Genomic DNA, 18,402 nt, shown 5'->3' with positions numbered 1-18,402 from the left:
AATTTGGTTTAAATAGTGCAAAAACAAAGTGTTGGAGAAGTAAAAGTGCAATATGTGCCATGTAAAAAAGCAAACATTTGAGTTCCTTGCTCAGAACATATGAAAGTTGGTGGTTCCTTTTAACATGAGACTTCAATAATCCAAGGTAAGCTGTTTTAGGTTGTAGTTAATATAGTATTTATAGGACTATTTCTCTCTACCATTTGTATTTCATATACCTTTGACTATTGGATGTTCTTATAGGCACTATAGTATTGTCAGTGTAACAGTATAGCTTCCGTCCCTCTCCTCGCCCCTACCTGGGCTCGAACCAGGAACACATCGTCAACAGCCACACTCGAAGCAGCGCTACCCATCGCTCCACAAAAGCCGTGGCCCTTGCAGAGCAAGTGGAATAACTACTCCAAGTCTCAGAGCGAGTTACGTTTGAAACGCTATTAGCGCGCACCCAGCTAACTAGCTAGCCATTTCACATCAGTTACACCAGCCATTAGGCTGATAGGCTTGAAGTCATAAACAGCAATGTGCTTTTGAAGAGCTGCTGGCAAAATACACGAAAGTGCTGTTTGAATTAATGCTTACGAGCCTGCTGCTGCCTACCATCGCTCAGTCAGACTGCTCTATCAAATCTTAGACTTAATTATAACATAACACACAGAAATACGACCCTTTGGTCATTAATATGGTCGAATACGGAAGCTAACATTTCGAAAACAAGACGTTTTATTTCAGTGAAATACGGAATTGTTTGGTATTTTATCTAACGGGTGGCATCCCTAAGTCTAAATATTCTTGTTACATTGCACAACCTTCCAATGTTATGTCATAATTAAGTAAAATTCTGGCAAATTAGTTCGCAATGAGCCAGGCTGCCCAAACTGTTGCATATACACTGACTCTGCGTGCAATGAACGCAAGAGAAATGACACTATTTCACCTGGTTAATATTGCCTGCTAACCTGGATTTCTTTTGGCTAAATATGCACATTTAAAAATATATACTTCTGTGTATTGATTTTAAGAGGGGCATTGGTGTTTATGGTTAGGTACAGTCGTCCAACGATTGTGCCTTTTTCGCTGATGCGCTTTTGTTAAATCATCCCCAATCCCCAGGACACGCTAGATAAACTAGTAATATCATCAACCATGTGTAGATGACTAGTGATTGTGATTGATTGATTTTTTTTATAAGAAGTTTAATGCTAGCTAGCAACTTACCTTGGCTTCTACTGCATTTGCGTAACAGGCAGGCTCCTCGTGGAGTGCAACGAGAAGCAGGTGGTTAGAGCGTTGGACTAGTTCACTGTAAGGTTGCAAGATTGGGTCCCCCGAGCTGACAAGGTGAAAATCTGTCGTTCTGCCCCTGAACAAGGCAGTTAACCCACCGTTCCTAGGCCGTCATTGAAAATAAGAATGTGTTCTTAACTGACTTGCCTAGTTAAATAAAGGTATATAAATTTTAAAAATCGGCGCCCAAAAATACCAATTTCCGATTGTTATGAAAGCTTGAAATCGGCCCTGATTTAATCGGTCGACCTCTAGTCTGTTCACTTCTGCTGATCGGCTACTTCAAAAGCCCATTTGCCTCTCGCCTGCCTCATAAAATGGAGGATGTTCTGATTTTGAACTCTGATTTCTCTCTGCCTTTTTCCTCTTTCTTTCAATGGCCTGCTATATAAGCTACAAACACGTACTGCTTCACTGTCCGTGTGAATCGCAAAGAACTTGCTGTCTTATGTTATTCCCAGTACTATGGCCTGTGCAATATTTAAGTGTTTTGTTGCTGTACATTTGACTGATTTTCCTCCCTTTCTCTTTCCTCGCTCCCTCTCTCTCTCGCTCCCTCAGCCCCATGAGTTTGACGAGTGCAGGCTGGATGTCAGTGTTAACGACAGCGTGTGGTACCTGAGGGCCACAGACCCGGAACACAGACACCAATGGATCAACTCCATCGAACTACACAGGGTGAGACTTCTAATAATACACACACACTGGACTGTTCAATATGTCTTTGTTTTACCTTGTCTGCATGTTTCTTATCGTCACATCTTATGTCTACCTACGAGTGCCAGGTAATAAGATATCATGTAGGTCATGGTTGCACACAGTCCGATCAGGGAAGTGGTACATATACTGAACCAAAATATAACCGCAACAATATTTCATTGATTTTACTGAGTTACAGTTCATATAAGGAAATCAGTCAATTGAAATAAATTAATTAGGCCCTAATCTATGGATTTCACATGACTTTGGATACAGACATGCATCTGGTAACAGATACCTTAAATACATTTTTTGGGGGGGCGGTCAGTATCTGGTGTGACCACCATTTGCCTCATGCAGCGCGACACATCTCCTTTGCATAGAGTTGATCAGGCTGTTGATTGTGGCCTGTGGAATGTTGTCCCACTCCTCTTCAATGGCTGTGCGAAGTTGCTGGATATTGGTGGGAACTGGAACACGCTGTCGTACACGTCGATCCAGAGCATCCCAAACATTATTCATGGGTGACATGGTCTGGTGAATATGCAGGCTATGGAAGAACTGGGACATTTTCAGCTTCCATGAATTGTGTACAGATCCTTGTCATGAGGCTGCAGACCTGCCAACATGCACGCATTTTGCTTACCAACTACGCAATTCTCTGTACATGTCAGAGTTAAAAGTATGCAGAAATGAATAGGGCCTGATTTTTTAAAATTTGAAACATTTTAATGAAAAATAAATCCACTGAGTAAATCTGACATCCGATTCTCGAGCTGCCATATGCAGATACATGGAGATGAAAACATCATTATTCAACGTAGCCACCCTGTGTCTGCTTTTCCTCCTGTTTGTGTTGCTGAGTTTGCCGACTGTCATCTGTACGTAAACACATGGACAAATCCCTTATCGGCTCCGTGTGTTGTGGAAAGGTCAACGTTAGAGAACATAAGATGGACATTCAGTGGGCTCTAAAGTGACAGCAGTTCACTCACATTTGCTACTGAAAGAAATGAAATGCAAATACAAAAATGAACTGGTCGCATTTGTGCGGGTGTGATATATTTAATTCTGCGTCCCATTAGTTGTATTTTCCACGTAACATTACGAGGATCACGCAACCTGATAGACTAACTAATTATGAGCCATGTCACAAAAAGCATAATGTTAAACATCTTGGCATTAAATGAAATTCGGGAGTTTAGAAGAGTGCACGATGAAGATTGAATGAATGTCCGCTAATTAGCTATAGCGGCAATGCTTCTAAAATGCCTTTACACCAGATTTGATATTTTTCCAATTTCGACTATCTGAAATGAAATCCAATATGCACCTTTTGACATGTGCTGAAGCAGGGGACTTTCTACATAGGCTGAAGCAGGGGACTTTTGACATGTGCTGAAGCAGGGGACTTTTGACATGTGCTGAAGCAGGGGACTTTCTACATAGGCTGAAGCAGGGGACTTTTGACATGTGCTGAAGCAGGGGACTTTTGACATAGACTGAAGCAGTGGACTTTTGACATGTGCTGAAGCAGTGGACTTTTGACATGGGCTGAAGCAGGGGACTTTTGACATGTGCTGAAGCAGGGGACTTTTGACATGTGCTGAAGCAGGGGACTTTTGACATGTGCTGAAGCAGGGGACTTTTGACATGTGCTGAAGCAGGGGACTTTTGACATGTGCTGAAGCAGGGGACTTTTGACATGTGCTGAAGCAGGGGACTTTTGACATGGGCTGAAGCAGGGGACTTTTGACATGGGCTGAAGCAGGGGACTTTTGACATGGGCTGAAGCAGGGGACTTTTGACATGTGCTGAAGCAGGGGACTTTTCTAGCAAGCAGCGTTCAGATTCCCTTTGCGGTAGCCTACTTAAGCTTTGTGTAGCCAGTTAGCGATCATTTGTTTTTATGTTTTCAAAATGATTTGCTCTTAGTGTTGATTAGGAACCGTGTCTAAAAAGCCAATACTTGTGAGCTGTCCCTGTTTGAGAGGTGACAAGCATTCCTCTACTATAGAGACTAAACTTGGGTTCATGTGCTAAGAAAAAGGTTATAGACAATTATCTCCATTCTACACTGTACATGTAATGGAATAAACATGCAGACAATCTGCGCTAATTCCACAAAACATATATTTATTTTATATGTTCTGTACTTAGCAGTATGAATCTTATTTCTGTTTTGTAAATACCTTTTTCAGAGAACTGAACTGAACCACGCGTGATCCATAATGTTTGTCTAAGCACATGAATCTCCAATTAGCCACACACGTCTGGTATTCTAAAAAGTTGGACAGGGTTGGCAGGTCTGGGGCTGTGCATTGTCATGCTAAAACATGAGATGGCAGCAGATGAATGGCATGACAATGGGCCTCAGGATCTCGTCACGGTATTTCTGTGCATTCAAATTGCCATCGATAAAATGCAATTGTGTTCGTTGTCCGTAACTTATGCCTGCCTACACCATAACCCCACTGCCACCATGGGCACTATGTTCACAACGTTGACATCAGCAGACCGCTCGCCCACACGTCTCCATATACGTAGTCTGCGGATGTGAGGCCGGTTGGAAGTACTGCCAAATTCTCTAAAACGACATCGGAGTCGGCTTATGGTAGAGAGATTAACATTCAATTATCTGGCAACAGCTCTGGTGGACATCCCTGCATTCAGCATGCCCCTTCAAAACATGAGACATCTTTGGCAATGTTGGCCCTTTATTGTCCCCAGCACAAAATGCACCTGTGTAATGATCATGCTATTTAAACTGCATCTTGATATGCCACACCTGTCAGGTGGATGGATTATCTTAGCAAGGGAGAAATGCTCACTAACAGGGATGTAAACAAATTTGTGCACATTTTAGAGCAATGAGAAGCTTTTTGTGCATATGGAAAACTTTTTAGTTCAGCTCATGAAACATGAGACCAACACTTTACATGTTGCGTTTATATTTTGGTTCAGTGTAGATGGTTGAGTTGCTTCATTCATTTCGTATCAACCAGGCACTCACTCCCTGTTACAGTTGTGTGTGTGTTTTACGTGTGTGTGTGTGTGTGTGTGTTTCTATCAGAGTCTAAGAGAGGGGAGGATAGACAGTGGAGTCATCCAGAGGACATCACTAGTCCCTCCAGCAGCAGTGTGTTTCTATCAGTCTAAGAGAGGGGAGGATAGACAGTGGAGTCATCCAGAGGACATCACTAGTCCCTCCAGCAGCAGTGTGTTTCTATCAGTCTAAGAGAGGGGAGGATAGACAGTGGAGTCATCCAGAGGACATCACTAGTCCCTCCAGCAGCAGTGTGTTTCTATCAGTCTAAGAGAGGGAGGATAGACAGTGGAGTCATCCAGAGGACATCACTAGTCCCTACAGCAGCAGTGTGTTTCTATCAGTCTAAGAGAGGGGAGGATAGACAGTGGAGTCATCCAGAGGACATCACTAGTCCCTCCAGCAGCAGTGTGTTTCTATCAGTCTAAGAGAGGGGAGGATAGACAGTGGAGTCATCCAGAGGACATCACTAGTCCCTCCAGCAGCAGTGTGTTTCTATCAGTCTAAGAGAGGGGAGGATAGACAGTGGAGTCATCCAGAGGACATCACTAGTCCCTCCAGCAGCAGTGTGTTTCATGGCAAGTCTACCTATACTAAACCAGCTACTGTGTGTTCTACTACCATTTAGCACAGTGCCCTTAATCCTGTGTGTGTGTGTGTGTGTGTGTGTGCGCGCTTTATCCAGACTTGTCATTTTCTGTTCTCACCATTGAAAGCAGGTCAGATAATGAGTGGCACCTATTGTTTACACTCTGGTGTTAAAGGATCAAATTCCCAGGGAGGGGTTCTCACTGACACACACGCAGTAATAGGTTGTACAGGGCTCTGCATCACTGATCCAGTTTATAATTGTTTCCACAGACACTCTGATCCTTCTGGAATTAGGTCCTGTTACTCATCAGAGGGAGGGAGGAGGGGGGGAGAGAGGGAGGGCGGAAGAGCGAGTTGTGGATGGATTAGTGTAGAGTTTAGGATAGAGAGGAGGGGTGGGGGAGAGGCAAGATGTGGAGGGAGGAGGAGTGTACGAGTGGGAGGACCATAATAGACAGAAGGGATTCTTCACTCTGACAGTCTGAGGCTATTTTCTAGGGAGGGATATGCTTACGCAATGGTAATGGGTTGTGAGAAGGCTTTGGTGGGATTTACGGTATTACTGGCATAGCACACAAGGGGGTGCTAAAAAATGCAATAGAAGCCCATTGGACCTCGATTACCAGAATGCTAACAAAATGAGCACAAACTAATAGTGAAATCACATACACTGTTAGCTAAATGCTAACAAGTGAAAACAAACAAACAAATTCCGAAGACAGGTAAATTCAGCTCATAAAGTTATACAAGCTTAGCTAGTAGCTACCAAATGTCATTTTCGGCAAGTGTGGACATGTACAAGCGGAAGTGAACATGAGATTGTGCTAGTGAACAAAGCTGTGATGCGTGCTTTTCTGAAGGACGAGCAGCATGTGTACATGAAGCAGAGTGTGAGAAGAACGAAGGAGGGGGAAAAAACGCTAGTAGGAAGCACAGGGGAAAATGGCAACTGTACAGACAACTCATTCAGAGCTCTTTGGCAAAAAGCCATTCTAAGATATCTGATGGCAAACATTTTACTAGTGAAATGCATACAAGCGTAACTTCATCTCATGTGCACCGCTCAACAGAGACTCACCGATTAGATAGAACACTACGGACTCACCAGCTCCCGCAGTTGTGCTATTTACAAACAAACACGACTGGCTCAACTGTTCTGGGGAACTACGGCAAGCTTCATAATGTGACCAGCGACATGAAGAAAGCAATAGGTTTTATTTCCTAACCTATTGTTGACTGCAGGTGTTAACTAAAAAAAAAAAAAGATACATATATTCACATTTTATTGGAAAAACATCATAGTTTGGACCGGTTTGAAAAACCATCCCGTGGCTTTTTCTAAATACCCCGATATGCGGTATACCGCCCAAGCCTAGTTGTGAGGTTGCAGATGGTGTGAAGGAAAGGGTGTCTGTGAGAGCCCAGAACACAGCAGAACAAATGGTAGACCTTGTCCTATGAGCATGTAATTAACATGTTTAAATAGTGAACATTGTGTTTGTATGTGGTGTCAGACACTAACGCTTCAGAACATAATGATGAATTTGTCCTTGAAGGCAGAGTAACCGTCCCACCCTTAAAGGGATACTTGGGGATTTTGACAATGAGTCCAGTATAAAGGAAGTTGGAGGTAGTATATCGGTTGCACTAGTGCTGGCTAGCAACTTCCTTCCAGCTGCACGCAGAGACATACAAATGGTATCCGCCAAGTTCGTCTGACTGGGGAAGAAGAAAAAAGGGCAAAATCCCGGAGTATCCCTTTAAGGCATCCCCATGCTTCCCACCCGAAACGGGTTGCGTGCGTATTATGACATTTTGTGAAGTTTTGGTCTTCAAGGTTTTTTTTTTCGGCTGTTCGTGCACACATTTTGTCTTGAGGCATGCCGAAGTCTGTAGCCGAAGTCTGTAGCCGAAGTCTGTAGCCGAAGTCTGTAGCCGAAGTCTGTAGCCGAAGTCTGTAGTCTGTAGCCGAAGTCTGTAGCCGAAGTCTATGCCCCTTCCTCAACCGTAGGGATTCTTCAATTAAGTGTTTCATTCAATTAGAGACAAATGCTTTCATGCACATTTTTCCCCTTGAGAAATACTGCACCAAACATCTGCATGTAAAATTGCGCAAAAATGTATGACAGATTTCTTGGGTTATCTTTGATTAATTCAGACTATTTTAAGGAAGTGTATACTGGCTACAACATCTCAAGATGGAAAAACAAAACGTTTTTTTCAGCTTTTCTTCTCATTTTTCAAGCGAAGGTCTGAAGGGAGAATGCGAGCACACTCGTTGGGTTGGCCTAGGATGGACGCCAGCTGAACCTACGCATGCGGAAGGCTTTCTCCTCTCCCTCCTCTCCTCGCTCTCTCCTGACACATGTTAGTCATTCCTGGCAGTGGGTTTTGGGAAACCCCTCTGTGTCACACTCTTCCCCCTTCCTTTGGTTCCTCCCAGCCCCAGGGTGACCCTCTGATTCAGCCAGTGCAGGAAGGATTGAGTCACACACACACACACACTACGCCTTCTCCCCACAGTGAGTCAACAGTCAGAAACTCTCGGCCTGTGAGGAGGCCCTTCTCTCCCCCTCGCAGTCTCTTGTCTCCCTCTGATCGCTCTTCAGACTCACAGCAAAGTGTCAACTTTCACTAGAGAAAAACAATCTGGTCAGGGCTAAAATGTTCTTAAATTCTTTTATATAGTAAATCATATTTTGTGTTGCTCTTTGCTACTTTAGTAAACATGGTCTGTGTGTGATTGTATGAAAAGTTCCACGTCTGTCTGGTAAAATATTCTTATCTGTTAGTACACCTAGATAGACAGCTGGTTTCACATAATCAGTCCATCTCTCTCTCCGTCTCTCACTCACTCTGACACAGACGTTTTAGTACTGTAGCTATGTGTGTGTTTAAGTTATATTCAGACTGGGGCATTGCATATTTACTCTTTTCTCTCTCTCTCTCCTCTTCTCCATCTCTCCCTTCCCCATCTTTCTTGGTCCTTGAGTGGCGCAGCGGTCACATCCTCTCTCACCATTACACAAGCACCCCTGTGTGTTTCAGGAGTGTGTGCAACATCACCCTGACCACACAGTTCTCTCTATGAGCCTGAAACAGCAACACAGTGGGACCGTAGCAACAGTGACCACGGCAACCATGGAACACTGTCACAGAATGGAGTATTGGGTGACTTCCTCTAACAGAGGATAGAATCCTTGACTTCTTACCGAACCCTGACACTTAAAATAGAGAGAGCGAGCGAGGTGGGAAAAGAGGGAATATCTGTCTGGAGAGGACATAGTGATTGACCCGGTGTGAATTAGCACTCAGAAAAGAGTACAGACACTGTGTGGGGCCATAACACAGGGTTAAGGGTTCAAGTGGAACCGAGCGTGTAGCCTAGTTAAACGAAGATGCTAGAGGCGTCACTACAGACCCGGGTTCGATCCCGGGCTGTATCACACCTGGCTGTGATCGGGAGTCCCGTAGGGTGGCGCACAATTGGCCCAGCATCGTCCGGGTTAGGGGAGGGTTTGGCCGGGGTAGGCGGTCATTGTAAAATAAAACCTGACTTGTCTAGTTAAATAAAAAAATGAAAATACAATTTCTGATGAATGTGTTTGTATAGACTGATAGCAAACACACTGCTTCTTTGATCTTGTGGCCGATTTAGTCTTTATCAACCAGCCAGATAAGAAACTGCATTATATTCATTAGCAGCTCTGTGATTTGGCAGATAGCGGCTGTATTGAATGGTCATTGTTGAAATGGGTATAGCTGAGAGGGCGACAGTAGTATTGAAAGCCCTGGTGGAGGCAGGAAAATGGTTACTCCTGGTCATTGACCGATAGTAAGCTCTGGGTGGGTGATGCAGGGCCAGGCAGCGGCCATGGGAACAGTCTGCCACCTGGTGGTGAGGAATGGAAGCACACACAGTCTTCATCTTCGTTTAACTAGGCTACACGCTCGGTTCCACTTGAACCCTTAACCCTGTGTTATGGCCCCACACAGTGTCTGTACTCTTTTCTGAGTGCTAATTCACACCGGGTAAATCACTATGTCCTCTCCAGACAGATCTTCCCTCTTTTCCCACCTCGCTCGCTCTCTCTATTTTAAGTGTCAGGGTTCGGTAAGAAGTCAAGGATTCTATCCTCTGTTAGAGGAAGTCACCCAATACTCCATTCTGTGACAGTGTTCCATGGTCGCCGTGGTCACTGTTGCTACGGTCCCACTGTGTTGCTGTTTCAGGCTCATAGAGAGAACTGTGTGGTCAGGGTGATGTTGCACACACTCCTGAAACACACAGGGGTGCTTGTGTAATGGTGAGAGAGGATGTGATTCTCATTTAAGTTAAGACGTTGTTTTTAAGTCAAACAAAATATGCGTTATAACACATCCTCTCATACAAGATGTATTGGCTAAACCTTGTTTGCCACACCCGTAGAACCGTGGTCATATGAAAAGACACGTGAATAACATGTACACAGAGGAAAGAGTCATGTGAAAATGTGTCAGCATGACTTGTCAGAAACACAGGTAGTGATTGGGATGGGAGGACAGAGCTAGAGATGGGACAGAAATGGGGTCTGAGAGTGTTTAACGTTCACCTCATACTCTGTCCCAGTGTGACAAGTAGCGGTGAAGGTGCTTGGGGATCATTACTGTCGGGAGTGTTTGACTGAACACACCGTGGGTCTGTCTGTGACTGTGTGACAGGGTGAGTTGAGATGCGTTACATGTGGTGGTAGATGTAGTGGCGTGATACGGTGACTTGTATGTCACCTCCCCTTGCTGCTGCTGACGAAGCGCTTTAGGACACTTCATGTTTTGGCTAATGTGTTAAGTTGATCGCGATGTGGATATATACTTAACGTTATCGTCACTCTCTTCCCTCCCTGTGTCTAGGCGGAGTCTGGGTATGGGTCAGAACCCAGTCTGAGGAGACATGGCTCCATGCTGTCTCTCACGTCTGCTACCAGCGGCTACTCTGCCACATCCACATCCTCCTTCAAGGTGAGACCTAAACCCCCACACACACACACACACAGAGTGTTTTCTGACCGTGCCGCTCCTCTGTTTGGACCCGAAAGGGTCACAGCCTGAGAGAGAAGCTGGCGGAAATGGAGACGTTCAGAGACATCCTGTGTAGACAGGTGGACACGCTGCAGAAGTACTTTGACGGCTGCTCCGACGCTGTCTCCAAGGATGAGTTGCAGAGAGACAAAGGTAAGACGATGAATGAACCTGTCAATCAATCAGATGCTTATGTCAGACAATAAATTCTTAAGTGCTGGACAGCCACAGGTCTACGATCCTTTGTGTAACTGTGGAGGAAGATCCTTCCACATGCACTCTGTGACAGCAAAACCAATACGTTTCTTCCTACTTATTGCTTAACTTGCAAATGAACAGAAAACACCGCAACAGCTACCTCCAAAAAACAATGGCAAAGTGCCACAAAAATGTCTCTAAATGTTATTTGGTGTTCCCAGCAGAAATGCTAAGCGTGCGTGTGTGTGTGTGTGTGTGTGTGTGTGTGTGTGTGTGTGTGTGTGTGTGTGTGTGTGTGTGGATCATGAAAATATTCAGAGCTTTGGGGAAACATTTGCAGAATCTTCAACGGAATGTGTTCCGTCAACCCCCTCGTTGAGATGCAGTCATTTCTCTGTCCCTCTCTCCCTTCCTCACTCTTTCTGTCTCTCACCCTCCCTCCCTCTCATTCTCTTCCTCCACCCCCTCTCTCTCTCTCTCTCTCTCTCTCTCTCTCTCTCCCTCTCTCTCTCTCTCTCCCCCTCTCTGTCTGCAGCCAGAACATTTGCTCATGGTGGAGTTTGCGCTTTGTCACTGTGCCGAACGATGGCTCTGAATGACCACGAACAATCAAACCATTCCTTTGTTACCCATCAAATCCCTTCCTCGTTCCCTCCTCTCATGCCCCCTCAGTCCATCCATCCCTTACTCCTGAATAAGAGGCCAGGCCATTGTTGTTCTGAGGACAGTAGAGTTCTGTTAGCGTGCCGTGCTGGGTGGCTGCATAGGCAACTCTTGGCACTACTCTGGCTCTATTGATGACTCTTTGCAGGGGCTTTATAGGGATTGGTGTACTACTGTTTGACGATTGCTGATCTCTATCTCTCGTTCCCTCTTTTTCTCTCCCTCCTTCTGTCTCTAGTTGTTGAGGATGATGAGGATGATTTCCCCAACACTCGGTCAGACGGAGAGTTCATCCACAACAACAACGGCAGCAAGGAGAAGCGTGAGTACAGCAGAATCACTTCTATCGAAAGGTTACATAGCTTGCAGGTTCAACCTTTTTTGAGGCTATTTGTGCTTTTAAAACCATTTGTTGAAAATGAGAAACTATTTGTAGTCCATGTGTGTATGCATGTAGTCAACATGAAATACGATTAGTGTCCTGAAATAAATGTTTCAAAACACCTAGCTATGTTTAAACGTGTGTTTTTACACGCACATTCTTCTCTGTTCAGTGTTCCGATCTCTGAGCCCTAAGGGCATCAATGGAATAGACTTTAAGGGCGAGGCGATCACGTTTAAGGCCACCACAGCTGGGATTTTGTCCACCCTGTCCCACTGCATTGACCTGATGGTGAAGAGAGAGGACAGCTGGCAGAAGCGACTGGACAAGGAGACTGAAAAGAGGAGGAGGATAGAGGAGGGCTACCATTCCGCTCTCTCTGAGCTCAAGAAGAAGTCTCACTTTGGAGGGCCTGATTACGAGGTGAGACGACTGGGTCGGTTCTATGATGGTTTTGAGCCAGGTGGGAAAAGACACCCGTCATTCCCGTTCTCAGTAGGTAATGAGCGCCGTGTTGCTCTTCCCTTTTCCTCCTCCCTCTCCTCTTCCTCCAGGAGGGGCCTAACAGCCTGATCAATGAGGATGAGTTTTTCGATGCCGTTGAAGCCGCTCTTGACAGACAAGACAAGATGGAGGAACAGGTACAGGAGCCAGGGCAAAACCCCTCCGCCTCTATTGATAGAGATGAAATCCAATTCTATGATGATGATCAATCTTCATATTAAATTGAGTGTTTCATCCTGGCCGCGTGTGTCTCTAGTCTCACACCGAGAAGTCGCGGATACAGAGATCCAGTCCAGTTCCCCCGGGAGATGTCTACTCCACCATAGGATCACACAGATTCGCTGACAAGGTTATTCGCCTCATTTAGTCCATGAACACATCACTTTAACAGTCACCCTCACGCTATGCTCTCTCTCTCTCTCTCTCTCTCTCTTCCTCTTCCTTTCCCCCTCATCTTTTTCTCCTTCCTTATCACACTCTTCCCGTTACCTCGTTCTCTTTTTGTTTGGTCGTGTTCTCTTGTTTTCCTTCCTCATCCCTCTCTCTTCTCATCCTCCATGTAGCCCCATAGTCAGTGACACCAATCCTCAAGGACTGGAATTGCCCACCCCTGCATTATATTATTGGTTGCCACCCCTGAGTCACTACACTGTATTTAGCTAGCATGCTTTTGTCTTTGTCTGCTAGTACAGAGATTGACTGGCCTTTGCAGTTTGCATGTCATAGCTGTTACCTCACCACAGTACAATCAGTGGTTTGTCTTTCCTTTAACACATTTGTGTTTGTCAGTGAGCTGTTATTTCCATCTGACATTTAAGCCCATCTGTCACTCATGTTCCTCTTCCTGGTTGCTTTTAATAGGTGGAGGAGATGGTGCAGAATCACATGACCTACTCGCTGCAGGATATGGGCGGGGACGCCAACTGGCAGCTGGTGGTGGAGGAGGGGGAGATGAAGGTAGGGGGAAAGGAGAGCGAGAGGAGTGATTTGATTTATGCATGTGCCTTATGTGAAAGAAATAACCTTTGTGTTGCCAGCACTTCAACTAAGCCATTCTGTCTTCAATCCCATAGTTGAAGTAAAGTAGTAACCACGGTACCCCTCTCTGTTTTGTGTAGGTGTACAGGAGGGAGGTAGAGGAGAATGGTATTGTCCTGGACCCCCTGAAGGCCACCCATTCTGTGAAGGGAGTCACGGGACATGAGTTGTGTCACTACTTCTGGGACACGAACGTACGCAACGACTGGGAGAGTAAGTCTCATCTGAACATTGTAAACATTAAATTCTGTCATTTCTTGTTCCTTATTTTTAGTGGACATGTTCTAATCTGTTTCTCTGTCCGTCTCTCTTTTCATTCATTCAGCCACCATTGAGAACTTCAACGTTGTGGAGATGTTATCGGACAACGCTGTAATCGTCTATCAGACACACAAGGTAAGAGGGAACGTGTAAAACACACACACAATCTATGGGCTCTGAGAAAAGATTGGGTTTTTAAAGGAAGGAGACAAAGGCAAAACCTGAAGACTTGTGATGTAAAGCAGCATACATGTGAACTGTATTGCAGAGGGTGTGGCCAGCATCCCAGAGGGACGTGCTGTACTTGTCTGCTATGAGGAAGATCCTGGCTAACAACGAGAACGACCCAGACACCTGGCTGGTCTGCAACTTCTCTGTGGACCACGACAACGCCCAGGTCATTTGACCCCATCTTACCACTTATGAGCTCCGAGATTTTTGGGGTGTTGTATTGATTAGTTAAACACTTATTCAGGTCCGTCTTTGACCAGGTCTCTCTGGCAATAAATATTTGTGTCTCGGTGAGACAACCCAAATAATGATAACAAAATGATGGTTAATTAAAATATTCAACTTGGTAAGAATCTCCTATGCTTGTAATTGATCTTCCTCCATGTCATTGTCGCCCTGCAGCCCACCAACAGGTGTGTTCGTGCCAAAATCAACATTGCCATGATATGCCAGACCCTGGTTAGCCCACCAGAGGGCGACCGAGAGATCAGCAGAGACAACCTCACCTGTAAAATCACCTACGTCGCCAATGGTGAGCTCATCTCTTCAACCGCTCTAATAGGCACTAGAGATGGCCATGCTAGAACGGACAAAATAAGCAGTATTACAATGGCCATGTAGTACATTGCCAGTAACTACGTATTCTTCAATTAGGATTTGAGTGACTTCCTTTTCGGGAATAATAAGGTTAGGGTCCGGGTTAATGTTATAGGGTTAGTGAATGATAGGCAAGCCAACAAGTGCAGAGGCAAGCAAGCCTACTACTAGCTATTCCTGCCTCCCCGCGGTGGCGCTGTACGCACCCACTCCACCAGGGGTGACTATAGGAGATATTTGTACTGCGGCAAGTAGTTAACCACAGAAAACCATGTGATTAACTCGATTCTTTATCGTTTGACAGCTCTAATTAAATATGAAGGTGTTGTGAATTAAACTGTTCTCTGTGATATCCTGTGTAAACGTGCATTTTCTCTTCCTGTCTGTCACAGTGAACCCAGGAGGCTGGGCTCCTGCCTCAGTTCTGAGGGCTGTGGCCAAGAGGGAGTACCCCAAGTTCCTCAAACGCTTCACCAGCTATGTCCAGGAGAAGACAGCTGGGAAACCTATCCTCTTCTGAGTCTCACAGGACTCACGGCACCCCAGTCCACACAACAGACTGTTCCGAACATTGTGTACCATTTCAACCCAACTCTAGCTAGCCATCATGCTAAGTGCTAGGGTACAGCTAGGCCTTCTCAGACTAGCTTCCATGCGAGCTCTCTTGCTAGGTCTTCAGCTAGCTTCAATATAAGGCCTCATGCTAGCTTCAATGCTAGTTTCCCATTCTATACCTCATGCTAGTTTCCTATGCCAGGTCTTATGCTAGGTCCTTTGCGAATTCTCATGCTAGTTCTTATGCTAGCTCCCATGCTAGTTTCATTAGCTAATGCAGAAAGACCTATAAGAAAATGTCAATTGTGAGAGATATTAATATATAAATGTACGTATGTGTTATAAGAAATTTATAAGAAAGCAGTTTAAGACTGGAAGACAAAACATTACTCTATTTTAGGCCTGGTTTTTGTAGTCCTTTTTTAAGAGATGGAGTTTGTTCCTATTTTCTGTTGATTTAGCTTTTTATAATAATCAGTGGTGTTACAGCTTATTCTCATGCTGCTAATTTTCTTAGTCCAACTAAATCAGATCGCCTTTTTTCCAGAATGATCGTCTTGTTTGTAAGAAACAAAAAAACGACAATTCCAGAGGGCTGTCATTGAACTCTGACCCCTATGACATTTTCTTCTGTCTCTCTGGTGAAAACACTACTTTGCTGGTGCTGATGGAGGGACGAGGCTAAAAGTTATTTTATTTTCAAATGTTGAAAATGTATTAAATCTTCACATTTCTTTATTTTGGGGTTGTACTTGGGTTTCAATGTTATACTATAACACAATTTTGATTTGGGATTTTAGATATCTGGATTATAACTGTATATAATGTCAACAACCATTTCTGCTTCACAGCCAGCTGTAAAAATGTTTGCAAATGCTTTTTGTGACTGAATTGACTCTATGCCTTAGACTGGGGGAGATAATACAATACGTTTTGGGTAGGGGAGAGGGTGCTGATAGACAGTACACCCATATGAAATCACTAGAGACGGGCCTAGTTCCAATACCTGATTATCGTCCCTTTCTCTCCAGAAGATCCCTGATATGACTGAGTGGGAAACTTAAACTTGACCCTTACTTATCCAATCAGGATGATGTCAGGGCAGTTATTAGTAGGAAGGGAGGAAGTAAGGAGGTCCTTTTTAAGCAAGGCATGGGTAGCAAACTCATTACATGGAGGGCCTAGTGTCTGCAGGTTTTTCCTTTCAAATAAGACCTAGAGGACCAGGTGAGGAGTTCTTTACTAATTAGTGACCTTAATTAATTAATCAAGGGAGGAGCAGAAAAACCCCAGACACTCTGCCCTCTGTTTAGACAGTTTCTACATTTTACAGCAGACTGATGCTTTGTCGCCTGCTGGGTACTTCAGTCAAAACAATGATGGTCTCCACATAGTGAAGACTTGTCTTTAATTTCAGATAGACTACCTATTTATATGAAACTAAGGGGTTAATACGATGACTTCATTTCATACCCCCTTTTAGTTCAAACATTGTGATATTGCAATCAGAGGAGGAGCTATATGCCAATCAACTTTTCTGTCCAATGGAGAGATTGGTTCAAATCCTTAGAGGATGATGGTGTGGCCTGTATGCTGGCTTTCATTCCAACTGATCCTTGATTTGGTCAAGTGATTTTAAATTATGTTCACCCCTTTGTGAAGAAGTCCAATAAATTATTTCTAGACTAATGTATAAAACCACGTGGAGAAATACCTGGTTAGAAAGACACTTTAAAGACTGGTTTCCCAGACTCAGATTGAGCTGACTTCTGGACTAAAAGCATGTTCTACATACAATTTAGTCCTGGAATCAGCATAATGTGGGTCTCGCAAACTGACCAATAAGATGTCCCTCTCCTACGAATGAAGATACATTTGCACTGAATGTAAAATGTTTGGAAAATCGTGTAAATAAAAGTGTTCACACTAAAGCTTGTTGGGATTTGACTTAACTGTACTGTGAAATTCTGGCGCTTATTTAGTCCTGTTTAGAAAGAAAAGTGTGACATTTCTCCAGTCTGGTGTGCTTTGAATCATTGTTTTCCCTCTTCTCTCAGGTTCTCAACTCAGGATTTCAATAATTGTGCAGAATGCCAAACAGTCCAGGTTTTGATTGGAAACATATTGCATTAGTGTTTGTTTTTGTGACTAAATATATTTGAGTAGAAAACCAGTTGACAGTGACATGGATTCCAACACAAGCCGTAAGGCCAAGCGTCCCAACAATCAATAGGCCACTAGCGAGCTACTTTGTAATTTATTTTATTGCAAACAAGAAACCTTGTCATTTTCCAATAAATAAAGTAAATGTCTATTGTTGGAGCCAATTTGGGTGTATCTTATAGTGTGGTAATATTCAGGCAATTACACTACAGACAACTAGGTGCAAATAAATGGTGGTGGTAAACACACATCAGGTGACGTGTGTGAGCTCATGGTTTTTACAGCCAGGGTGGCAACTCACTGGGGACATGCCCCCCCCCACACACGTTCTGAAATTGCATTTTTGCCTCCCCCAGTTCTATCATTGGAATGTGATCCAAAACAAGGCTGCGGTGTGCTTTGGGACCGTGTGGACGACCACCGAGCGGTCGGGTAGACTGTTCGGCGTGTTTAACCGACTGGATTTAGGACCACGCGGACACCTGAAGGCAAAGCTTCTGGAAGGCTGGCTGGACCAGAACGGGAGAGCACTGCACTCTTTCACGAGATGTAAAAAGAACAGAAACATGCTACTCTGTAGTTGACTGATGTAGCTGGCTAGGTAACTGCTGTTTAACTTAACAGAAGAAAATAACTAAACTAGTGTTTGCAGTGCTGAGCTAGTATTGTAACTGACATGTAACTTCAGCTAATGTTTCTTCCACTCTTGACTGAGGTGAAGGAATAAGCTACGCTAGTGAGAAGCTACCACAGCCAGGTCAGCTCTAGGAATAAGCTATGCTAGTGAGAAACTACCACAGCCAGGTCAGCTCTAGCCTCTTATCTGTCAGATGGTGATTATTGCTGTCTAACAGCTGTTGTTTGAATGGATGTTTTGTAGCTTTTTTGTTGTTGTCACGTTTCAGAAGTAAATAAACTTGGCAAGCTATCGCCAGTTGATATACTGTTAGAGAAAGAGCTGGCCAAAAGTTGGCTTTACATTTGCTATTATTTTTGCCTCAATCAAACTAGACCTGAATCAAACCATCAGCCAAATGATGAAAGATTTGATATTCTGATGTTTTTTCAGTGCAGTGTGAGTTGTGTTACTCAGAATGCCAATGTAACATTACTGATCTGTCAGTTTCCC

General features: G+C 44.2%; 1 protein-coding gene across 1 annotated transcript in view; it reads left to right on the top strand.

Moving 5' to 3' along the window:
* Nucleotides 1-17,041, top strand: part of LOC115147171 (ceramide transfer protein-like) — a 35,440-nt gene extending 18,399 nt beyond the window's left edge. The window contains exons 3-15 of the mRNA XM_065004692.1: nucleotides 1,849-1,965; nucleotides 10,514-10,621; nucleotides 10,699-10,834; nucleotides 11,781-11,864; nucleotides 12,097-12,347; nucleotides 12,479-12,565; nucleotides 12,685-12,777; nucleotides 13,290-13,385; nucleotides 13,547-13,679; nucleotides 13,792-13,862; nucleotides 13,996-14,124; nucleotides 14,361-14,490; nucleotides 14,948-17,041. Coding sequence (XP_064860764.1) covers nucleotides 1,849-1,965; nucleotides 10,514-10,621; nucleotides 10,699-10,834; nucleotides 11,781-11,864; nucleotides 12,097-12,347; nucleotides 12,479-12,565; nucleotides 12,685-12,777; nucleotides 13,290-13,385; nucleotides 13,547-13,679; nucleotides 13,792-13,862; nucleotides 13,996-14,124; nucleotides 14,361-14,490; nucleotides 14,948-15,075 — 1,563 coding nt within the window. The 3' untranslated portion in view covers nucleotides 15,076-17,041. The remainder of the gene's footprint in view (nucleotides 1-1,848; nucleotides 1,966-10,513; nucleotides 10,622-10,698; nucleotides 10,835-11,780; nucleotides 11,865-12,096; nucleotides 12,348-12,478; nucleotides 12,566-12,684; nucleotides 12,778-13,289; nucleotides 13,386-13,546; nucleotides 13,680-13,791; nucleotides 13,863-13,995; nucleotides 14,125-14,360; nucleotides 14,491-14,947) is intronic.
* Nucleotides 17,042-18,402: the final 1,361 nt, after the last annotated feature.

Source organism: Oncorhynchus nerka, linkage group LG19 (assembly GCF_034236695.1).
Source record: "Oncorhynchus nerka isolate Pitt River linkage group LG19, Oner_Uvic_2.0, whole genome shotgun sequence".
In the NCBI taxonomy this organism is placed as follows: Eukaryota; Metazoa; Chordata; class Actinopteri; order Salmoniformes; family Salmonidae; genus Oncorhynchus; species Oncorhynchus nerka.
The sequence above is the reverse complement of the archived record's forward strand: the minus strand, read 5'-3'. Positions and strand labels throughout refer to the sequence as shown.